A 25,875-nucleotide genomic window follows, 5' to 3' on the forward strand; every position below is an offset into this window, starting at 1 on the left:
AATTTTATTTGGTTTACCTCTATCAGATAGGAGAGGGGAAATAGTCGATAAAACCCTAAAAAAAGAGATGCGCACGTGAAACGCAAAAAAAGGGAATAAGGAATCGGGCTCGCAACCGAGATTTGGATTCAGAAGTCGGTTACGCAAGGGGAAAGTATTAGCATGTCTCACGTTGATGGTAATCCATGGGAACCATTTGGGTTGTTTATGTATACGGGTATTTATCAGGTTTATTCTTTTATTTTCAAAAGAGTGTGTAAAAAAGATTGGACTCTGGGAGTTTCTGTTTATTGTGCTCGCCAAGGATTATGGCCCTTGTGCCTACGTATCACTCATCCAGTGATGAGGAATCAGAGCTCCGTAGTTCGGAGTAGAAAATGTTTGTGTGTTGGTTGATTTTACGTTTGAGAAAAGGGTTTTCAGGATGATACCCTAAGGAAAAAATGAGGTCATGGGGAATCAACCCCTCTTCCACTAGGCCAAGCACTTGCTTATGTCAATAAAACACGTTGAATAGAATAAATAAAATAACAACAATTAAAAATGAATGTGTGTGCTGATCAACCAAACAGAGTGGGACATGACATGCTTTTAAATTAAAAAAAAACACACAAATGGATATCTTCAACCTCTAACCTTCGAAAACCGAAACTCGAAAACCGAAACTCAAAAGTAAGTGTTTTTAACCATATTTTAACATGGATTCATCTTGCAAACAGTTATTCGAACCACCCTCCACACTCATGAGCCATTGATTGGCTCTAAGTGTGTAGTCTTTCACCAAGAACCAAAAGAACACAAGTTGACCTAGTTTAAAAGTTAAATCTTGAAAGTTGATTAATCAAAGCTAAAAGTTTAGGGTTAATGATCAGAAAGGAATTTCAAATCGAATGGTAACTTGTTTGGATGATGGGGGTGAGTGGAACTACCTGATTGGAATCGATATCAGGGTGTAGTTCCGATGACTTAGCTCAACTCAGGTGAGGTTCAGGGAATGTGACTTAGGACTTGGGAAAGTTTAAGTGGAGGTCAGTGATGGATTCTGGGTGGTTGTTTGGAGTTGAAAATGTTTGAAACTTAAAACACAAATCTATGTTTTGGTTGCTTCAACTCGAGTATGCAACAATGTTTCTTTGGCTTGGGAAGATTGTAAAATGAATGGAACATCTTCCCCTATTTATAGGGAAGGTATTGAGATGGATTGGAGGGAAGAATATGGAGGTTTTCTTTAGAAAGGGAAGTGAACTGAAGCATGCTCTGTTGGTGTAAGCCCTAGAGGCCAATACTTTTGGTACTTGTATCGAATTATTTATTAATAAATAATAAAAGGCTTTTTCTTTATTATGGTTGATTAATAAAGTCCCTGGAATAGATAGTCCGTTTAATGTATTAAGTGTGACTTAATCATGAGAGCACATTAAACATAAGGACACTATTCTTAAAGTATCCGTAGTCGAGCTTTAGTGTGAAGTGGGATAACATTAAAGCATTAAGACTATTATGTTTGTAGGCTGATGATCACATCTCATGGATCATGGATAAAGAGTTATCAAGTCTTAAACATAGGTATGAATATTAGGAGTAATATTTATACCGGATTGACCCGCTATGAGAATACTATATATAGAAAGTTATGCAAAGTGTCATAAGTTATTCTCATGGTGATAATAGTGTATACCACTCTTCAACCTGAAACCACTATGGATCCTAGATATAGAGTCGAGTGCTTTATTGCTGATCCAACGTTGTCCGTAACTGGATAACCATAAAGGCAGTTGATGGGTACTCCACAAAGCATGCTGAGGGACATGAGTGTCCTAGATGGAATTTGCCCATCCTGCGTAACAGGATAAATGTCTATGGGCCCAATATTGAACTGGACAAGGGTGACACGGTCTATACCTTGTGTTCAATATAGACATAAGGGCAAAGGGATAATTATACACATAATTATTATCACGGGAGGTTTTGTCAGATCACATAACATTTTCGTGACTTGGGTAGCAGTGATGTGTTGCTAGATACCGCTCACTGTTTATTATGTTAAATGCGTGATTTAATATAATTGCCAACGTCGCGAAAACCTACAGGGTCACACACAAAGGACGGATTGATGAGAAATAGAGTAACTAAGGAACACCGTAAGGTACGATGCACTTAAGTGGGAGACGAAATATGGTAAGGTACCAAATACTTAAGTGATTTTGGCATATTATGAGTTATGGGCCAAAATACACTTAAGTGGGCTTTTTAGCTTGAAGCCCACACAAGTGGTTCTATAAATAGAACCCCTTGGGTAGAAGCATTGTCACTCCACTCAGACTGAAATTCAAGTAGAGACTTGGAATTTCGTTTCCCTCTCTCTCTCTCACTCAAAGCCTTCATTCGTACCAGCTATCACTGAGATTGAAGGAATCCGTTCGTGTGGACTGAGTAGAGACGTTGTCATCGTTCAACGTTCGTGATCGCCCCGTGGATCTGTATCCAAGGTTTTGATCGTTACAAGGAATCTGCACCAAAGGTTTGAATCGCCACAAGAGGTAACGATTCTGTCACTGATCATGCTCATTCGTAAGGATCATTAAAGGAGAAATTTTTATATTCCGCTGCGCCTTGGATGGCAATTCTCCTTCATGCTCAAGGTTGGACTTGGGGAGATAAGTGTGGCTGCACTATGACCTTGCTTGCACCTCAGATCACACTTTGCTTTGGTCCTTAGCATTGATTTGGAACAAACAAAGGGATTGGGATGACCTGCTATGGATTTCACTTTTTGTCATTTTGGGAAAAATTAGAATTTGCAAATGGGATCAGGTTTTGCAATTTGAGAAGTTTTGGTATCCAAGTTGACTTTCATTTGGGCCTTACAATGTTGTGTAACATGTTAGAGGTCAAAAGGGATCATATTGGAATGATTTGGGAGCTTGGTGAATGGATTTGCAAAATATGACTTGGGCATGTCTGGTTTGCACATCAGGATAATCTTCAATGTTTGAACCAAGGCCAAATGAAATTGGATCATGCATTTTGTCCAAAACTTATGTCAAATGTTCCTTGTCATGTCCTTGATTGAATGCAAAAAGAACCAGGTCAAAATGAGTTGTGGTTTGGAAATGGCAATATGGTAAAGTAGTAGTCTTGGTCATGTTTTAGGGCATGGAAGACATGTTGGACCAGCTTGGCCAATGCAAAAATTGAGGTCCTTCCTCAATGAATTAGATCTTGGACCTTGAAACAAATTTGGAGAGGAACATACTTAGGACATTTTTCTTGAAGTGGAATTTGAAAACTTGTGAAATGAGAAAGTTATAGTCTTTAAAACTTTCCATAGGCCATTCTTGCCAAAAAGTGATTTTATGATTTATTTATTTCCAAGGCATAATGGTGGATGTTTTAAGTTCATATGATCATACCATGACGGGAAATGAGATTTGGGGCTTTATGGGATGATTTTAGGTCAAGTTCATGGGTGGATCAAATGCCTTGAAAGTTGAAAATCCATGACCAAGCCAAGTACTTGTAACATTGATTGAATGAATGTTTAAATGATGAATTTTGATTATAATGGACATTAATTGATGTTGAGTGAGTGGTGGGTGATTGGATTATCAAAATGAAGCAAGGTCAATAATCAAGGGATACCTAAATTAGGGTTTCTTTAGCCACAAGTTTTATCAAGAACCAATGCCAGGTGAATTAGGGTTTAGTGATGCAAGGGTCATATTGAGATGTTTCAAAGGTGCGGGGCATGAACAAACTTTGGATTTTAGGGGTCCTCAATTACTTGGTTAAGATCCTTGGTGAATCGTGACTTGTACAAGCTAATGAGGGTCAAGAGCTAGGGTTAGGATCCTTGGGTGACCGGATGAATATTGAGGTGTCTTCAAAGGGGACTCACCATCCAAATTGGGTTTGGAGAGTGTGTGAGGTGACTTGAATGATACTTCAAGCTTTGTTGGATGCTTGAGGATGAGATTAGGGTTAAGGTGGCTTGGGAACACCCTAACATGACCAGAAGATCTTGAAGCTTCACAAATGAATCCCATGTCTTGAGTTTGTGGATTGTTGTGGATTATTAAGTATATATGCATATGAGATGACATGCATGAGATGTATGCTCACGAATTAGGGTTCAAGAAGGTGATGTGGAGGTAGGGTAAATTTGAGGGTATGACACCTCTGCCAACAAAGATCCCTAAGTGGATGAATTCTATGAAGGCAGACATTGGCACTCTCCATGCTAATCAAACTTAGGAATACACTCAACTACCTCATAGAACAACACTTATGAGCAACAAATGGGTGTTCGAAATCAAAAGACATGCAGATGGATCAATTGAAAGATACAAAGTTAGACTATTGGCTCAAGGTTTCACACATACTGAAGAGCTAGACTACTTTGAAACTTTATCTCCAGTGGAAAAAATGTCTACTGTCAGGATACTTCTTGCTTTAGCTTCAATCAAGGGATCGAATATTTATCAACTTGATGTCAATAAAGCATTCCTTCATGGAGATCTCAATGAAGTTGTGTACATGAAATTTCCACAAGGAGTTACTTCTCATAAACCAGGCCAAGTCAATAGACTTAGAAAATCACTTTATGGATTGAAACAATCCAGCAGAAAGTGGTTTGACAAGGTAACTTCTTTTTTCCTGCATCATGGGTTTACTCAACGCCAAGTTGATCATACACTCTTCATCAAATCAACTGCTGATACATTTTTGGCACTACTAGTATATGTAGATAACATATTACTCATTGGACCTAGCCTGGCATAATTTAATTATCTCAAAGATGCTTTAAACTCAACCTTTTGCATCAAGAAATCAGGAGAACTAAAATTCTTCCTAGGATTGGAAGTTGCACAATCTTCAAGAGTGGTCTGTATCTGTCAACGAAAGTACTGTATGGAGTTACTTGAAACTTATGGCACAAGTAACTATAAGCATGCTAGTAATTCACTAGATCCAACTATAAAGCTCAGCAAGGATGACAATCCTCTTTTAGCTGATGTGGGAGCCTATCGAAGGCTTATAGGTCAATTGATGTACCTCACCACTACCATGCCTGACATAGCTCATGCTACTAAACAACTCAACCAATATATGTCTTATCCTACTAAAAATAATCACAAGGATGCATTGAGAGTATTGAGATACTTGAAGAATGCATCTGGTTGTGGTCTCCTATTTCCTAGGAATTCTACTATTCAGTTGCAGGGATTTAGTGATGCTGACTGAGGTGGCTGTTTCGATACTCGAAGATTTATATTAGGATATTGTTTCTTTCTTGGCCATTCTCTAATTTCCTGGATATCTAAGAAGAAAAACACTATATCATGTTCATCAACTGAATTTGAATACATAGCTCTTGCAACAACAACCAGGGAACTGCAATGGCTTACATTTCTACTGCAATATTTAGGTCAATCATGCATTAGACAATTTGTGCTTTATTGTGACAGCCAAAGTGCTATGCATATATGTCATACGGTGAACTGACTTTAATGTGTTTTTTAATCGCAATGTCGCGGTTAGCAAGAGTCGCCACCGACTTTTCTTTTATCCAATAAGGAAAGGTGGAAAAGAACAGGAAAGACCTTAATTTAGATTCTTAGGTTCGGGAGGTACATTATACAAAGGGAAGGTGTTAGCACCCTTTGTATCCATGGTTATCCATGGGCTCTTAATTGCTCAATCATTTATGTTTTTCTAGTTTGAAAAAGTGGTTGAGAAATGTGTAGGAAATGTTTTGAAAAGGAGAATTTAACTTTGTAATGATCCTTGAATGAATGTATACAAAGTGGTTATCTCGTTTAGTTTTGAAAATAGTTTAGAAAAATATAACTCGACAATGATTCTAGGGCGAATGTATGCCAAGTGGTGATTTTCTAATGGAGGTTTTGAAAGGTGTAAGGTGTGAAAAGTAGTTTTAAATTGGGAATAAGCAATTAAGAGTTATACCTATCCGAGGTCTTTCCGGGCATTCCCTATCCTTATGAGGGTAAAACTGTCCTTACTATTGAGAAGTAAGCAGTTTTATCCTTTGGATGTAGAAGGGTCATCGAAGGGTCATCGATTGGTCATTGAAGGCAACAGTTGTGAGGATACCTTAGCATTCGAAGGGACGATCATCATTTAACCGTAGGCTACACCGAAGGGTCATCGAGGGACAAAGGCAACATTCGAGGGACTATGATGATTTAACCGAAGGGTCTTTGCTAAGTGTATCCCCATATTCGCGGGACATGACCATAATACCGTAATCGTAGGGTAACAAAAGAGAGGTCCGAGATCACTTATTTAAAGGCAAAGTTTTACAATTAATTAGGTAATTAGGTCCATATTAAAATCAATACATTAAGATCAATTAAGCCATTAGGGTGAATCTTCACCATGAAATGAATACATTAAAATCAATTGGGTAATACAGGGTGAATCTCCATAAGGATCTCCCCCACATAAAGTCGGATACCTAGCCGGCCGTTTCCTCGGGAATATGTAAACCTTTGCACAATTCAACACACGGGTTAGAGCATCAAAGTAAAGTACAATTGAAAATTGCACTACAACACAACAGTCATAATCTCAGGCCAAACGATGCAGAATTATAATAAGTCTTGGTTAGATAGACATAAGGCATAATAGAAAAGAAACAAAGCAGCCCCTGTCCCGTTCGCCTCTGCTTCGCCTGGCGAAGGCTCAGCGAATGCTCGCTACAGGCTCGCTTAGCGATGTGCTAGCGAGCGGCCACGGGTTTGGATTTTGACAGCAGCATGACCTCCGAAAACCTGAACTTGTATGGCACTTGATTACAGGAATAGCATGGACAAACATTCATGATATTCAAGCATATTTAAATTCGCATGTGAAATCAAATTACATATTCGAAACTTCAATCATGATGCTTTATGTATATAGAGATTACCGATTAAAAGCATAAAACAATAGTGATGCGCAAACCTGCTTGCAACTAAGCTGCTATGTTGAAGAGACTGATCGCTTTTGGTATCGGATGGAGTTGGGCGGCGGTAGCTTCGGAGCGGAGGGGCGGCCTTCAGGGTTTCTTCACTCGGAACTCTCCAAAGTAGCCTCCAGGGTTTCTGTGCCAGGGTTTCCGTCCGTCTTCCTTTTGTTTTCCCTCCCTTTTTCTTTTCGTGACTGAAGCTTGGCTATTTATAGTGCTCTTGTTGTGACCTAATGGGCTCAGAATGAAGCCCAGAAATTCTGACATTCGCAAGCTTCGCTAGGCGAAGGAGTTGCTCGCCTAGCGAGCAAGCTATTTTGGGCTTTTACTGGATCTGGTGCTTCGCTGGGGCGAGTGTCATAACGAGGGGTTCGCTAGGCGAAGGAATTGCTCACCTAGCGAGCAGGTCAGTTTGGGCCATTTTCTGGATTGGGCCTATTGTGAGCTGGGCTTTCGTCCCTTGAAGACTAGTGCCTTGCAGAATAAGTCGGAGTATCTTAAAAAATGTTTTAAAATATCAACGGGCAAATTTTGGGGTATGACAGCTGCCCCTGTTCAATATTCTTGAACCGAGAGAGTAGAATGGTATGTGCACCATTCGTGGGCTGGAGGTGGAAGATTATTGAACACTAAAATGCCCCAAAAATTTGCGCTTGTCAACCAGGTGCTAATCTTGATGGAGATGGGCTTAAAGATGCCATCCAGGGGATTTGATGATGAGAGCTTCAGAGTGCGTCGTACATTAGACGATATCTGAAGACATGGATGTCGTACCGGGTCATACGCTAGCCCGTATAACGAGTTATCCATTATGCTGTCGACTTCGTTGGGGAGTCAGAGTGTGTTATACGCTGCTGGGGATAAGGGATCAGAATGGATCATACGCTAGACCGCATCTGAATACCAGAGTGAGTTGTTCATTGGGCGGATGACTTCGTTGAGGATGAAAAATCAGAATGGATCGTACGCTAGATCGTCTCTGAGTTGCAGAACGAAACCTCCATTAAGCGGGTGATTTCACTGGGGATAGAAGATCAGACCGGATCGTATGCTAGATCGTATCTGAGTTGAAGATCCAAATGGGTCTTATGCTAGACCGTATTGGAGTTGCAGGATGAGTCGTCCGTTAGGCTGTGTCTGATGATGAAAGGGGGTAGTCGTACGCTAGACTACACTTCAGAAATATACCGTACACTAGGTAGCATTTGAGGAGATGATGGTCTAATTGGGTCGTACATTAAACCGCATCTGAGCAGAATGAGCCGTCCATTAGGCTGAATCTGATCATAAAAGGGGGTAGTCGTATGCTAGACTACACTTCAGAAATGTACCGCACACTAGGTAGCATCTGAGGAGATGAAGGTCTAATTGGGTCGTACATTAAACCGCATCTGAGCAGAATGAGCCGTCCATTAGGCTGAATCTGACGATGAAAGGGGTAGTCGTATGCTAGACTACACTTCAGAAATGTACCGTACACTAGGTAGCATCTGAGGAGATGAAGGTCTAATTGGGTCGTACATTAAACCGCATCTGAGCAGAATGAGCCGTCCATTAGGCTGAATCTGACGATGAAAGGGGTAGTCGTATGCTAGACTACACTTCAGAAATGTATCGTACACTAGGTAGCATCTGAGGAGATGAAGGTCTAATTGGGTCGTACATTAAACCGCATCTGAGCAGAATGAGCCGTCCATTAGGCTGAATCTGACGATGAAAGGGGTAGTCGTATGCTAGACTACACTTCAGAAATGTACCGTACACTAGGTAGCATCTGAGGAGATGAAGGTCTAATTGGGTCGTACATTAAACCGCATCTGAGCAGAATGAGCCGTCCATTAGGCTGAATCTGATCATAAAAGGGGGTAGTCATATGCTAGACTACACTTCAGAAATGTACCGTACACTAGGTAGCATCTGAGGAGATGAAGGTCTAATTGGGTCGTACATTAAACCGCATCTGAGCAGAATGAGCCGTCCATTAGGCTGAATCTGGTCATAAAAGGGGTAGTCGTATGCTAGACTACACTTCAGAAATGTACCGTACACTAGGTAGCATCTGAGGAGATGATGGTCTAATTGGGTCGTACATTAAACCGCATCTGAGCATTGAAGGTCAGAATGGATCGTACGCTAGATCGTATCTGAGTTGAAGGAGTCATATGTTGAGCTGAATCAGAATGAACCGTACGTTAGGCTGAATCTGATAGTATTTGTGTAGGCTGTATTTGCGATAAATGTCTGGTGAGCTTATAGATGCCATCGTTAGGAGGATATCAGAATGAATGTTGACATGGAGTATATCTGAAAGATGTAGTTGAATCCTGAATGTAATTGATAAAGTTGTCCGTCTGAATGGACCTTTGTTTTGATTGTATCAAGAGGATAATTAACCTGAAAATAAAGTTAGCTTCATGCCATGTCATGATGCATGAGATGCAAATGTTGTATGCATGTGTGTGCTGTGAAATGATGTAATGAGTGAATTATGCGTCTGGAATAAACGAGAGCATTGTATACATGTATATGTTATGAAATGATGTAATGTATATGATGCGGAATGAAAATTGTATGTAGGTATGTGATGTGAAATGATGTAATGAGTGAATTATGTGTCTGAAACGTTCTTCCAGGGGACTCTACTGGGGAAATAAATCTCAGTCTTCTGGTCGGAGATATTTGTATTGATGACCCTTCCTTAGCTAGGGGTATTTGACTTTTATCTAATGGCAGAGATATTCAACAGAGCCTTGCTGGGGGTAGAAGAGATGACCAGTCTGTCTGGCGATGCCAACCTCTTCTGGGAAATAACTGGTTTTTATTGGGGAATGGATTTGTAACCGGACTTGTTGGAAAGCCTGGTTAGACCTTATCCTCGATCCTGAAGTCTTTTAGTAACTGCCATTGCTATTTTATGCATGTATTTTGATAAACATTGATCATATTCAAATGCATATATCAATTCAAGTTAAATCAATGGACGTTTACGCAAACAAAACAGAGAAAGTAAAACAAAAGCATCTTTTTGGAAATGAAATTGTATTGATTTTGAAAGAGGGCCTATAAATAGTCAATTTGAGTACAAGGAGACAGAAATCCTAGTAAGAGGAAATCGTCAAGAAAACAAAGAGAAAGCTATGCAGAAAAGGTCCTATTGATTTTAATTCCACTACTGTCATTATGTCTTCAAGCGTCTCATCTCCTGTTGTCGGATAGAAGTGATTGGCTTGTTCAGTCCTTGGAACTTGGTTGAAGCTGACTGAGAATGGGACATAGTCTTACGCTTTAATCCCTAATTTTTGCCTGGACCGCCTTTTCGGGTTTTCAGTCCACCAGGATACCCCATTTTGCCCAAGCCGCCTTTTCAGGTTTTCGACTTGCCGGGTGTACGTTTTTATATGTTTATCCCTAATTTTTGCCCGAACCCTTTTGGTTCGCCGGGATGCCCTTACTTTTGCCTAGATACGTCGACCTAGCGGGTCTCTTTTATGCGTAGTATTTTTTTTACTATGTCAGCGTTCCCAGGATGCGGGAACTCTTCGCCATCCATTGTAGCAAGCATCATGGCTCCACCAGAGAATACCTTCTTAACTACAAATGGCCCTTCGTATGTGGGAGTCCATTTGCCTCTGGGATCCCCTTGTGGTATAACGATACGCTTGATCACCAAGTCGCCAATTTGATACACCCGCCTCTTGACCTTTTTGTTAAATGCCTGGGTCATGCGCTTCTGATATACCTGCCCATGACAAATAGCCGCGAGTCTTTTTTTTCATCAATCAAATTTATCTGATCGAGTCGAGTCTGAATCCATTCATCCTCATCTAAGCTTGTCTCTTTCATGATTCTTAGAGAGGGAATCTGAACTTCCACCGGTAAGACGGCTTCCATTCCGTAGACTAAAGAGAAAGGAGTTGCCCCTGTCGAAGTGCGTACTGAAGTGCGATAACCATGAAGAGCAAACGGTAACATCTCATGCCAGTCTTTGTACGTCACCGTCATCTTTTGTATGATCTTCTTGATATTCTTATTAGCAGCCTCCACGGCACCGTTCATCTTTGGCCGGTACGGAGAAGAGTTATGGTGTTTTATTTTGAACTGCGTGCAAAGTTCAGTAATCATCTTGTTGTTCAAATTAGTACCATTGTCAGTGATAACTCTTTCAGGAGACAGCAGGTTTCTCAAATAGATATTTGATAGAATCCATCTTAGAAGTCAATAAAGTGGTATGATTCAACATATACCGTCTTAGTCGGCGAGCAGCCCCAAGCCAAAGCACAGCAAGCTTTCTCGAGCTGTGAGTATCTTGTTTCACAGTCGGTACCTTTTGCTAAGGCAGTATATGGCATGCTCTTTTCGACCAGACTCGTCATGTTGCCCCAACACACACCTCATTGAATTTTCTAACACGGTCAAATACATGATGAGAGGTCTTTCTTCAACTGGTGGTATCAGAATTGGAGGTTCTTGGAGATACTTCCTGATTTTGTCCTTCATCATTCCATACCATCTCTTGATTTTTCTTTTTTAGTAATTTGAAGATGGGTTTGCAGGTAGCAGTCAAGTGTGGAATGAATCGGGCAATGTAATTCGAGTGCCCCAAGAAACCTCTGACTTCTTTCTTGTTTATTTCAGTACCCAGATTTACAATTTCAATTGATTCCTCATGCGGCTGTATAGTCTTTTCTTCTTGCAGTAGTCGGGCAAGTTCTCCAGGGACTTCACAATCTTCCTCGCTTCCATCCTCGGCTTGGTAGATCGGATTTTCAAAGTCATAATGAACAGTAGCAGAGTCATTACCAATAGGATCCATAGTGGATATGGATCGGCAAATTATTGCGTGAGTGTGTGCAAGAAACATAGCTTGTTTGAAAAATGACAGGAAATATAAAGAGCGCAATATTTGAATGCAAAAAGTCCATTGATTTATTGAATATGAATATGCTTATGAAAATGACAAACCCTTAAAATTAGCTATTATGCCCCAGGTATAGACACAATGCTTTTGAAATACTAAAATAGCAATAACAATTACTCCCGACTAAAGGAAATCGGGATAGTGTCTTCAGCCTTCCAATTATTGAGTCTGTCACCAATTGTTGGGTAGACCCAGCTATCCAGGTCGCAATCGCTGTCGGCATCCTCTATAGCATTAAGAGTTTTGTCATGATTAGGCAGAGGAGCAGTGATGACCTTAGGAGTCTCAGGCGGATCCAATTCAAATTCTCCGGCGTCGATCATATCCTGAATTTTATTCTTCAACGACCAACAATCGTTCGTATTATGCCCGGGGCTATCGGAGTGATACGCACACCTGGCGTCGGGATTATAACTAGGAGAAGTAGTATTGGGTTTTGCAGGAGGATCTCTGAGGGTAATTAAATTTGTTTTTAGCATACCCTGCAGTGCTTGTGCTAAAGTCATATTGATCTTCGTAAACTGCCTTCTTCCCGGGTTAATGTGACTCACAGATTTCTTGTCTTTTTTCTTCTCGAGCAAGAGAGCCTTCAGTTCTTCCTGCCCCTTGGATAAGTTCAAGATCATCTCCTGGAGTTGAGCATGCTGAGCATGGAGATCTTTGACAGTCTGTCTGAGGTCCATTTTTCTGTTTGCATGAAAACCGTGAGAACCTTGATCCCTTTAGAACACCTGTTGTGCAATGTTATGCTATACAATGTATGAAATGTTTTCAAGGACTTTTGGAATTTAACTTTGCATAAACTACCAAAAAAGGAAACTTTTTTTTTTTTTTTTTTTACAAAATAGAGCAAAGTTAAATCCGTAAGTCCTCGAAATGGTTAGTTCAATGCCATGATGTTATGATGATGTTATGAGGTTATGATGTTATGATGTTAAGTAAATAACAAGCACAAGCAAGTCACACAACCATCATTCCTAAGTTTTAAGGCTTGCATGAGTTCCATAGGTAAGTACCCTCCCCACTGAAGTTTGGTTGGTTCAACCTGTCCTAGAATAGTAACCGGGTTCTAGAAGGATCTCAGATCATCGACCTTTCTTTAAGTCCACTTCAGTGCAACGCCAAGTGGTTGACCAAAGCTTCCCTAAAGTCCAATCTCAAAGAGTGTAGTATCGAGTCTCAACCAACCCCAGTCGGAACCGAAGTCAGTTATCTCACTACTTTCTAATGGCTAGGATGAGTCAATTAGGGTTCTAAAGGTCTGGTTAATGCTTTGATGACACCACGCGAATGCCAAATTTTTCCTCAAGTAAACATGAGGAACATCAGGACATCCAAAGTGTCACATTAACCGTAGCCATCATTTTAACCATTCCAGTATACGCCAGATAGTCGCGATGATCTATTGCTACTTACCTAAGGTACACTAGATCCGGGTGTAGGATCTTTCACTCAAGCATAAAATACCCTCAAAAGAAGGAACAGTTTAAAACATAAATGATTTTTAAGGTGACCTCTCTTTGCGATTTATTTCCCCAGCAGAGTCGCCAGTTCTGTCATACGGTGAACTGACTTTAATGTGTTTTTTAATCGCAATGTCGCGGTTAGCAAGAGTCGCCACCGACTTTTCTTTTATCCAATAAGGAAAGGTGGAAAAGAACAGGAAAGACCTTAATTTAGATTCTTAGGTTCGGGAGGTACATTATACAAAGGGAAGGTGTTAGCACCCTTTGTATCCATGGTTATCCATGGGCTCTTAATTGCTCAATCATTTATGTTTTTCTAGTTTGAAAAAGTGGTTGAGAAATGTGTAGGAAATGTTTTGAAAAGGAGAATTTAACTTTGTAATGATCCTTGAATGAATGTATACAAAGTGGTTATCTCGTTTAGTTTTGAAAATAGTTTAGAAAAATATAACTCGACAATGATTCTAGGGCGAATGTATGCCAAGTGGTGATTTTCTAATGGAGGTTTTGAAAGGTGTAAGGTGTGAAAAGTAGTTTTAAATTGGGAATAAGCAATTAAGAGTTATACCTATCCGAGGTCTTTCCGGGCATTCCCTATCCTTATGAGGGTAAAACTGTCCTTACTATTGAGAAGTAAGCAGTTTTATCCTTTGGATGTAGAAGGGTCATCGAAGGGTCATCGATTGGTCATTGAAGGCAACAGTTGTGAGGATACCTTAGCATTCGAAGGGACGATCATCATTTAACCGTAGGCTACACCGAAGGGTCATCGAGGGACAAAGGCAACATTCGAGGGACTATGATGATTTAACCGAAGGGTCTTTGCTAAGTGTATCCCCATATTCGCGGGACATGACCATAATACCGTAATCGTAGGGTAACAAAAGAGAGGTCCGAGATCACTTATTTAAAGGCAAAGTTTTACAATTAATTAGGTAATTAGGTCCATATTAAAATCAATACATTAAGATCAATTAAGCCATTAGGGTGAATCTTCACCATGAAATGAATACATTAAAATCAATTGGGTAATACAGGGTGAATCTCCATAAGGATCTCCCCCACATAAAGTCGGATACCTAGCCGGCCGTTTCCTCGGGAATATGTAAACCTTTGCACAATTCAACACACGGGTTAGAGCATCAAAGTAAAGTACAATTGAAAATTGCACTACAACACAACAGTCATAATCTCAGGCCAAACGATGCAGAATTATAATAAGTCTTGGTTAGATAGACATAAGGCATAATAGAAAAGAAACAAAGCAGCCCCTGTCCCGTTCGCCTCTGCTTCGCCTGGCGAAGGCTCAGCGAATGCTCGCTACAGGCTCGCTTAGCGATGTGCTAGCGAGCGGCCACGAGTTTGGATTTTGACAGCAGCATGACCTCCGAAAACCTGAACTTGTATGGCACTTGATTACAGGAATAGCATGGACAAACATTCATGATATTCAAGCATATTTAAATTCGCATGTGAAATCAAATTACATATTCGAAACTTCAATCATGATGCTTTATGTATATAGAGATTACCGATTAAAAGCATAAAACAATAGTGATGCGCAAACCTGCTTGCAACTAAGCTGCTATGTTGAAGAGACTGATCGCTTTTGGTATCAGATGGAGTTGGGCGGCGGTAGCTTCGGAGCGGAGGGGCGGCCTTCAGGGTTTCTTCACTTGGAACTCTCCAAAGTAGCCTCCAGGGTTTCTGTGCCAGGGTTTCCGTCCGTCTTCCTCTTGTTTTCCCTCCCTTTTTCTTTTCGTGACTGAAGCTTGGCTATTTATAGTGCTCTTGTTGTGACCTAATGGGCTCAGAATGAAGCCCAGAAATTCTGACATTCGCAAGCTTCGCTAGGCGAAGGAGTTGCTCGCCTAGCGAGCAAGCTATTTTGGGCTTTTACTGGATCTGGTGCTTCGCTGGGGCGAGTGTCATAACGAGGGGTTCGCTAGGCGAAGGAATTGCTCGCCTAGCGAGCAGGCCAGTTTGGGCCATTTTCTGGATTGGGCCTATTGTGAGCTGGGCTTTCGTCCCTTGAAGACTAGTGCCTTGCAGAATAAGTCGGAGTATCTTAAAAAATGTTTTAAAATATCAACGGGCAAATTTTGGGGTATGACAATATAGCTATCAATCCTGTATTTCATGAAATAAATAACCTTGATATTGATTGTCACATTGTTAGATTGAAGGTTCAAGAAGGTCTCACGAGGCTTCTTTCAACTGAATCAAGCTCTTAAGTTGCTGACATTTTTATCAAAGCTTCCCATTAGTTAGATGCATGTTAGATGGTTTGTTGAACAAGTCAGCTTAGTTAGATGCATGTTAGCAAGGTTACTTGCTAAACAAGTAAACCAGTCTTCAAGTTAGTTGGAGAACTAGTTTGCAGTTTAGATTTAACTTTTCATCTTGCTTACGCTCTTATAAAAGAAGAACTTGTATTCATTATTGATTAACGAAGATATGAGTTCATTCACTCCTTTCACATATTTCAATTCATACTCATAATTTTAATCAATTTGGTGGATATAAATATTATTTAAGCTTATAAGATACTATAAATTTTGTTATGCATACGATAATAATAAATTTATTAATTTATTTTTAATTATTATTTATTATGCATAGAAAATATATATATTTTTTATTTTTAATATAATTATTTAGTTCTTATTATACTTTTAAGTATTAATTATTTTATTTAGCTTAATATCAATTTTTCTTCCTATTTTTGGTGATTTACTAAATTAGTTCTGATATTTCAAAGTTAAATCACATTGTTCTACTATGAAATTTTGGTACTGAACATTGATGATACATCTACTTTTTAATGACATGATTTATATTTAGTATTTTTAAAATTTGATAAAAACTCTTCTATAATTGTTTGTTACGTTTCACAAATGACAAGTAACTAGTAAATGAAATCAATTTTTTTCATTACAAAACGCGAGAGGAATTAAAATTGTTTGATTTTAAATAAAACGACTAATTTTATGAGAATAAAAATATAATTGAATTTAAATACTTAACTATTTTATTGATAGAGAAATATTTACTTTGAACACAACTCAAAATTAAAAAAAATAGTCCCACACATACAATTTTTTTTATTCTTTTTTATTAAATGATGTATTTAAATTATTTATCTTTATTTATTTTTATTTGTATGTATGTGTTCACACATTTTTTATTTATAATTGTGATCACGCAAGACTTAATTCTATTAACAAAACTAGTTAGATATTTTTTTGTTAAAAATTATAATTTAAGATTTTTCGACACATATTAAAAAAATTACAAAATTGTTAAAACATGTGACACCGTTATTAAGTTAACTTAAAGATAAAATAAACTATAACATTTGATAGTAGTAGTGTATATAATATTAATTCAAAAATAACACTTTACATAAAAACATTTACTTTTAAACAAATTAATGAGAATAATTACAAAACTGTAGAAATATTGTACATTCAACTTTATAAACTAAATATCATTTAAAAATATTTATTCATGTCATCATATGCTACTCTTTTGGATAATATCAGTATATATTTTTTCCTAAAGAAAGGCTATATATATATATATATATATATTAACTCGTCTGAGAAGATTTACCTGTAATCAGTTTCACTGTCATAGACATTGAATGCTACTATCTCTGAACTTTTTTGGAGTAACAAGGAGAGGGGCAATATTGGTATAAATAAATAAATAGTGTATGAAGAAGTGGCAGAAAGGTTCTTCTACCTGTGGTCCGCAACTACTACTGATTGCTACTGTTCACTAGTCACAAGCACTACCATTACAACTCTTTCTCTTCCTTTCACATTTTCTCTTTATTAACAATGCACCAACAACACAAGTTTTAGCTTATGGAATTCAAATTCAACTCATCAGCTTTTTTTTTTCTTTCATTCCAAGGTAGTAGTTTAAAGTTTTTCAGATTTTTCTTCTTCTTATGTGCATGCAGTTTGTGATCTGATTTCGTGGTTTTGCAGAAGGAATTGGATGTTGTTGACGAGAGGTTGAGAAAGGATGCTAAGCCAGCTATGGTTTGTACTGCCAATGATTTACAACAATGGAAGGATTTTCCCAAAGGACTCAAGGTTCTTCTCCTTCAGGAAGACATTACTTGTGCTTCTGAGATAAGAACAAAGCTTGAGGCCATGGACTATATTGGTAAGCGACTTTTGATTTTGGTGTCATTGCTTTATAATCCTTGTAGAGTAATCAAGTGGTTAATGAGTTTCAGTTAAGGTCGAACGCAGCGTTCGAATCTTGACTGAAACAATTTTTGGTCGAACTCTGGATTACTAGGGTCCTCTGGTTCTGAAAACCGGAGGGCCAACACGAAAAAGAATTCCTGTATAGTTCTTTGTAAAACTGTGACCACAGGATTTAGTTGCATTCGAGGCTAAATTTTGAAAGAAGACGTTTTCTTTTTGTTTTTTAAGTTCAATAGTTCCGTATATGGTAATGTTGCCCAAGTTTTCATCTTTAAACCGTGTACTTTATGTGTTTTCGAAACGGGATATGGTCCAAGTTGTAATAGTATTGAGTTTGGATTTTTTTCTATTTTTGTTATTCGGTAGCCTTTTTATTAGTTTGCCGCAGAAGACATGCATTTGTTATGGGAAACTAAAGTTTCCATAAAAGCAAGTTTAATTGAAAATAGTTCTTAAGGACCAACCAAACTATAACTTGATTTTTGTTATTCGATCTCCTTGATCCTTTTTTTATTAATCCTCAAATTTTTTATACAGTTTCGATATTCTGCGACGTGAATGAAGCCTTGTCAGCAATCTCAAATAGGCCTGAGGGCTTCCATATAGCCATTGTAGAGGTAATGAACTTTCATGTTCTATATAAATGACAAACCATAGTAAGGTAAATTTGAAATTTAGATTTGTGTGCTTGTTGAAAATAAAATGAACATCTCTAGGGAGAAAGGATGTTATTTGTGACCACTTGTGTTCATCCTAATTGCAGGTGAGTTCGCACAGTTGCGAGGGAGGTTTCAAATTTCTTGAGAATACAAAGGACTTGCCAACCATTAGTAAGTACAGAAACCAAGCCAAACTTTTTTGGTTTAACTTCAGAGTTTTTTAAAAGATAAATTGTGTCGGTCTCACAAGCCACTCTTGGTAAAGATTTTTGTGTTTGCTGCAAGTTTTATAATTTTTCAGCTTTTGATGCAGTGACTTCAAAGAACGATTGTCTGAACACCATGATGAAGTGCATAGCGGTAAGATTTTGGTTGTATTCTTTGGATTATAATGGGAACATAGAATTCGAACACAGAAATTAATCGAGAAATAGATCATGCAATGGAAATAAATTGATGCGCAACTCTTGACTCCTTGCTTTGTTTTGTTGTCTTTGTTAAGCTCGGGGCAGTGGAGTTTCTCAGCAAACCACTCTCTGAGGACAAGCTCAGAAATATCTGGCAGCATGTGGTTCACAAGGTCTGTTAATTAACGTTGATGACATTCCGCGTGTGTTTACGCTTATGATATGATGAGAAATGTAATTCTTATGTGGTTTAAATCAAGCAGGCGTTCAATGCTGGGGTAAGTGTCCTGTCGGAATCACTGAAACCTGTCAAGGAATCTGTAGTCTCCATCTTGCAGCTCCAAACAGACAATGAACAACACGAGAATAGAGCCTCGGTCGAGATAGAAAAAGTATCTCGGTTTTCTGACAATGACCCCGAGCATTATCCAGCTCCTTCAACCCCACAATTGAAACAGGTGGAAAGATTACTAGACGACGGGGATTGCCAGGAGCAGACTAACTGCTCCACGGAAAAAGAAAGTGGGGAGCATGATGGAGAATCTAAATCTGTCGAAACTACTTGTGAAAATTTGAATGCTGAGAGTACCCGCCAAGAGCAGACTAATTGCTCGATTCAAAAAGAAAGTGGAGAGCATGATGGAGAATCTAAATCTGTCGAAATTACTTGTGAAAAATTGAATGCTGAGAGTACTCGCCAAGAGCAGACTAATTGCTCGACTGAAAAAGAAAGTGGAGAGCATGATGGAGAATCTAAATCTGTCGAAAATACTTGTGAAAATTTGAATGCTGAAAACACTTCTAAGTGTGAGAATGTTGTTTCTCCACATCCACAAAATGTGAAAGTTCTCACCAATAGTGAAAGTAATACTACATCTGCAAATATAGCGGCCGTTCGTAATCATAAATGTGAAATAAAAGCTAATAGGAAGAAGATGAAAGTAAGCTGCTTTACAACCATTCATTCTTCTCATAATATTCATGTTCCTTTAACCCTCTTTCCACACTGTTTGCTTTCAAATTACAATAAACTGCATGATACACATGAAAAAGAAAATCCTAAGTTTTGTTTTGGTACTTTGTCTCAGGTAGACTGGACACGAGAGCTGCACAAAAAATTTGTGAAGGCAGTGGAACAACTAGGCATTGATCACGCTATTCCTTCTCGCATATTGGATTTAATGAAGGTGGAGGGCTTGACAAGACATAATGTGGCAAGCCATCTTCAGGTTATTATCTACCTTGCCACCGATGTCTCTAAACTATTTCAATATCTCATTAGGAACTTCCAATATTGAAAACAATATTCATATGCCTTCTTAGGTAATTCATACTAACATAATGTCTTTTATTGATTAACTTTAAACAGAAATATAGAATGCATAAGAGACATATCTTGCCGAAGCAAGAAGACCAGAAATGGCTAAATCAAAGAGATCCAATGCAAAGGAGCTATTGTCTTCAAAGGCCGATTATGCCTGGTCCTCCGTCATATTATTCTAACCATACCCTTCCTCCAGCTCCTTTATATCCGATGTGGGGACAATCTGGAAGCCAAATGGCCGGCGTGCCTATTTGGCGACCTTCCGGTTACCCCTTGTGGCAGCCTACAGAAAGTTGGCACTGGCAACCATTTCCAGTGGTAACATATTTCTTCAGGAACCTTTCTCTGTGGATTTTTATGTAGAAATTATCATGGTTATGCTTATGCTTATGATTGCAGTTTGACATATTATCACTTGATGTTGCAGATGCATTCAGATACTTGGGGCTGCCCTGTGTTACCACCGCCACCTCAAGCTCAATGCTTTTCCTACACTCAAGTGAGTATCATCAAATTGAAGATCTCGACATTATCTCTTTCTTATTTTTTGCATTAATGGTTAATACTTGATTATGTAATTACGCTTGCATTGCATGCACAATTAGTTTTTGCTAGTTATTTAAATTATTTATCTATGATGCTAATCGTATCCTTTAATCAAACAGCAGAATATACCTGCCTTGAGCAATGATAATGCAATGGATTACATGATTGGCACGCCATACAGTTCTTTAGACGATTATCCGGTAAATGCAATACTTTCATATCCGCTTCTTTTTACTTGAGTACTTTTAACTCGACTTATAGATTTGCAACTAATAACCGAACACATTTACAATGTATCTTACCTTGAAATGCTGTGAAGTCAAGCTAGTTGTGGCTAACATGCGCAAAAGTAGGCTCTAAAAATCATTGCTATTTTAGACTCTCCATGAACTCTTACCATATAATGTGTTACAATTCATGCATGCAGGAAGAGGAGATTATTGACAAGGTTGTGACGGAGGCAATGAGTAAGCCATGGCTACCTTTGCCGATAGGCCTCAAACCGCCTTCCACAGATAGTGTGTTGACTGAGCTTTCAAGGCAAGGCATTTCCAACATTCCTCCAAGCAATAATAGTTTTATTCCCATTTGACATTTACATCCAAAAACTGATTCTGATGGTGACAAATTTCTATACAAACGGTCCACCAGAACAAGACCCACTTGTGATTTTCATTAGTATCTTAAATTTATCTGATTCCAGTTAGTAAATTGACTGGGAATTCGAGACTAGGGACCATTTTGTTTTTCCTTATTAGGTCCCCACTACAAACCACTTCATACAAAAAACCACGATGACGCAACAACCAAGAAATAACTACGGAATACAAACACTTCATATTAAAGATGTGTTTGATACATGACACCAATACATATGTTAGTGTCAGTGTTGTGTCTGGTGTCAAAACAAAGAAAATGCCAAGCGGGGCACACCGATTAGGTATTTTGGCCGGTTGAGAAATGGCCACACATTTGTTGATGCTCTCTGAAAAATTGTGGTTGTAAATAGATGCTGATATGGTTGTAAATGTGGTACTTTTGGGAAGCATAAAACAGTGATTGTTGGGTTGTATTTTTGGGTGTGGGAATCTAATAATGGTAAGGATAGAACAATGCTGTGAATAAAAAAATGTGTTAAAAGCCTGACTTTTATTGCTTATGCATTTACTTTTTGGACGTTTTAGATTTTGAATTCAGTGTAATTAAAAGTTAAATTGCAATTTGAACTAGTATAGCTATCCATTAAAAATCTTATAACTCAAATCCTAGATTAGTCATCGAGTTTATTTGTTGGGAATGATAAAATTTGCTGGCAACAAATTGGTATGGTAGATGGAACCTTAGTTTAAGATAGTTTATGTCACTTTTTATCACTTATAGTTCGAAAATCTAGTATGGCTAGTCGTTAAAAGAGAAGAAACACCAATCAACTAATAACCAAATTAACGATAACATTTTGAATGAAAATGGACAAGTTGAAATTTCTTGTGTTTGTAATTGTTTCTATTTATCGAATATGATCAGCCACGCTGTATATTTATATGCAAAAGAGGTATACATAATAGGTAATAATATAATTTATATTTATGATTAATTGAATATCAATCAATACTAATTGATTGATAACGGATTTTCAACCCTCCCCCTCAAATCGGATCGTATATATTGTATGATCCGAATCTGTTACAAATATAATTTACTTGAAAATCTTTGAGAGACTTGGTAAACATATCAGCCAGTTGATCTTCAGATTTGACAAATTTTGTGGTTATTTCTCATGAGAATACATTGTCTCTGACATAGTGACAAATTTGTAGGTGATGGTTTAGGTCAACAAGTTGGAATTAATTGTGGAGAAAATTTTAGTCCAATTGTTAAACCAACAGCAATTCGAACTGTTCTGGGTATTGTTATTTCTAAATCTTGGCAAATTCATCAATTGGATGTCAAGAACGTCTTTCTTCATGGTGAGCTTAAAGAAACAGTCTACATGCATCAACCTTTAGGATTAAAGGACCCGACAAATCAAAATCATGTGTATCTTCTACATAAATCCTTATATTGGCTCAAACAAACTCCTCGAGTTTGGTATAAACACTTTGTTGATTATGTTTTCTCCATTGGTTTCTCTCAAAGCAATTGTGATCACTCTCTCTTTTTTTACAAAAAAAAGTACTCATATGACATTACCTCGTCTTATATGTTGATGATATTATCCTTACTAGTTCCTTTGAAAAAATCTATCATTTCACTACTCAATTCAGAATTTGCTATGAAATATTTGGGACCCTTGCAATTCTTCTTGGGCATTGTGGTTACTCACCACTCTAGAGGTCTCTTTCTTTCACAAAAGAAGTACACAAAATAAATTCTTGTATGTGCTTGTAGCGGGAAATTCATGATCATCAAGCTATTGACAAGCTAGAAATCAATTAACAAGAGTCGCCACCGCGCTTTTATTGTTTCCAAAGGAAAAGGGAAAAAGTACGAACAAAACTCAATAAGTAAGAAGTTTTCAAATAAAAACTAATAAAAGTCAGAGATCACAGGTAAGGGGGTTGGTTACATAGAGGGGAGGTGTTAGCACCAAAAGTGTCCTAGGCACTCCTAGGGAGCCCTTTTTGTGTGCACCAAAAGTGTCCTAGTTCTTTTTGGCTTTTTGAAAATTTAAGTCAAGTATAGTTAAGTTTATTTACAAGTTTGATTTAAAAAAAGAAGTTTGAAAATGCAATGGCAAAAGGCCAAAGTTTCTATCTTTTTGTAAAAGTGGTCAAAGTTTAGAACAAAAATAGTTCACACAAAGAAGATTTTGAAAATGGAGGGAGGGATTTCGAAATTAAAGAAATGGGGAGAAGATGAAGAGACTACCCTATGCACAAAAATTTAAAAGTTTAGAGTTGAAAAGATCTTACCAAATGGGTAACAATCCAATAGACAAAAATGTCAATAGAAACCCAGAATTCCCTTGGATTTTTAGAATCAAGCAACACACAAATGCACAATTATATTATCTTGAAGAGGGCCCGGGGTTGCGCTGCATTGACCGTCTTGTATACAACACTTTGAATTTCGATAGTATTTGAGACCAGACAACTTGCTGGTTATTTGAGTCTGTTACAGGTATGCTTGAAATTATTATTTGTTGTTGATTTCTTATTTAATTGTTACAAATAACATTTCTTATTTATTATTTGTTATGTCTGTGTTTTGATATCAGTATTGGATATATGAACATTTTCCCACCATCTATGACATGAGGGTGCAACATTCTCTAGTGGGGCCCCATAAGTGAGGAGATGAAAGAGGAGGAAATCACATCCGGATGGTGTTGTTGAGTACCAGAGGAGGCTCGATGCATTGACTATAGATTATGTCATTTGGACACCATACACTGATCATAGAGTCCACCGTGATTTCGATGAGTCTTCATTATATTTAGGTTATACATGGTGAGAGACCATGGTTGCTAGACACTTTCCTGAGAGGTGTCTACGATAGTATGATTATGTTAAGAGTATCTCATGACCAATTTCAAATATATCATCTACAAGCATTAATTGGTGGTTTCAGAGTAACTTCATCAGCTCCGGTCGTTCCATTAAAAATCGAGCAGTTAGAGTTCAGCATCCCTCACAGTGTGAGGATGGTTACTTAGAGTGGTACATCACTGTATCACACCCTCACATTATTCCATCTATTGAGGATACAAGTGATGTTGGGCCTTCTGATGCTGGGGTACCTATTGATGACGTGTCGCCGCCTCCTACAACTGATGTTGATGACCAACAACACCTCCAGATAATTGTAGTTATTATGGATAATCTCATGGGTTTGGTGAACCCAAATGAAAAGGTTTATATTGGATTAGCTCAGGCTGCACACATAGCTCGTGGATGGCCTATTTAGACATATTTTATATATTATGTATTATTTATATTATTTGTATATTACTCAAACATCTTCATCATAAACTTTTTTATTAGATAATATTTTTTATCTTCCATTCATGCAACATCAATATAAACTAACATTTGATAAACGATTACATAACTTATAAAAACGGTGATAAATAAGAAAACTTAGACACTACCAGATGATTATGAACGTTTCATTATCTTTATTATATCGTCGACAGACCTTGGAATCTTAACATCTAACTCGATCGGCCTCTTTGTTATCCTACGACGAAATGATCTCCACATATGTTTCACATCTTCTTTGGTCTTCAACTCAATAATGTTGTATTTCACCCTCCCGTCATTATCAATCCAATCTTCACGAAACTCAATCTTTCTCACCTATCTGTTTTCGATATCAGATAATAATTCATTCAACTCGGACATTAGGCCGGCGAAAGATGTGGTGCCATCTGAAAGTTGAAACTCTACGGGAGGCGAAGCTCTGTTAAAGTACACTTCTGCCTTAGTCAAAAATTGAGGAAAAGATATTTATTGAGATGTTTTTATCAAACAACAGGTGATGTAACACCCCCTTTTCTACCCCAAAATACTTAACATATAATCAGAGTAAATAAGCACACATATAAACAAAAGGGCGTCACATCGACGTTTTCAAAAACTAAGAGCTTTCAAAAACCAACATCATTCATCATCAATATACAATACACCTGGTCATTTAAAATAACACATTTCACTTATCATGAATATTCAAGAATATACGTTCGCAGCGGAAAATAATGAATACTCATGTACTTCATAAAATGATCCATGTCCTATACCATGACCATCTCTCAATAATCTCTTCAAGATAAAATAAAAACAAGTAATAACATAATGCATATCCAAATAAGATATGAGTTCAATACTACTAATCTACTCAGTGTTACACGACCAGAGCATTGACTCATTACCTAGTCTTCAAACTAAAATACGGAAACTCTCCGGCTAATCTCGAGCGAGCTACCGTCCACTTACTTCAGCGATACTACTCCTGAGTATCTGCACGATACCCATGTAAAGGTAACATTCAAACAGAAAGGGTGAGAATTCAAATCATTATGAAGAAGTATAATCAGGCACAATGATTAAATCAACAATTAAAGGAATTCATCACACTTCGTATAACCATGTAAATAATACTAACCAATATTTATTTCACATGTTTCAAACATCCATCAAAACTCAAGAAGTACAATATTAAAATCCAATACTACATTCCCAAAATACACATAACTATAATTATCACATAATCATATATTTTGTCAAGTTATGTACTCAAACATCACCAAATTCAATTACCATATCTCATACACACATCACAATCACACCAAGTTATGTACTCAAACATCACCAAATTCAATTACCATATCTAATACACACATCACAATCACAACAATGCA

General features: G+C 37.9%; 1 protein-coding gene across 6 annotated transcripts; it reads left to right on the plus strand.

Moving 5' to 3' along the window:
* The first annotated feature begins 16,958 nt into the window (after positions 1 to 16,958).
* On the plus strand, positions 16,959 to 21,662 carry LOC127074291 (two-component response regulator-like APRR2). Of its 6 annotated transcripts, none has more exons than XM_051015598.1 (12): positions 16,959 to 17,275; positions 17,353 to 17,533; positions 18,118 to 18,197; positions 18,344 to 18,410; positions 18,541 to 18,599; positions 18,742 to 18,819; positions 18,910 to 19,587; positions 19,735 to 19,875; positions 20,016 to 20,288; positions 20,398 to 20,469; positions 20,636 to 20,716; positions 20,944 to 21,662. In XM_051015598.1, the coding sequence occupies exons 2-12, from the start codon at positions 17,404 to 17,406 to the stop codon at positions 21,106 to 21,108; spliced, it is 1,824 nt and encodes a 607-aa protein (XP_050871555.1). In that variant the 5' UTR covers positions 16,959 to 17,275; positions 17,353 to 17,403; the 3' UTR covers positions 21,109 to 21,662. The 6 variants fall into 6 exon arrangements, with proteins under 6 accessions (XP_050871555.1, XP_050871557.1, XP_050871556.1 ...); XM_051015600.1 differs by having other exon boundaries at positions 20,639 to 20,716; XM_051015599.1 differs by having other exon boundaries at positions 17,356 to 17,533.
* Positions 21,663 to 25,875: the final 4,213 nt, after the last annotated feature.

The sequence above is a fragment of the Lathyrus oleraceus genome, chromosome 4 (genome assembly GCF_024323335.1).
Source record: "Lathyrus oleraceus cultivar Zhongwan6 chromosome 4, CAAS_Psat_ZW6_1.0, whole genome shotgun sequence".
In the NCBI taxonomy this organism is placed as follows: domain Eukaryota; kingdom Viridiplantae; phylum Streptophyta; class Magnoliopsida; order Fabales; family Fabaceae; genus Lathyrus; species Lathyrus oleraceus.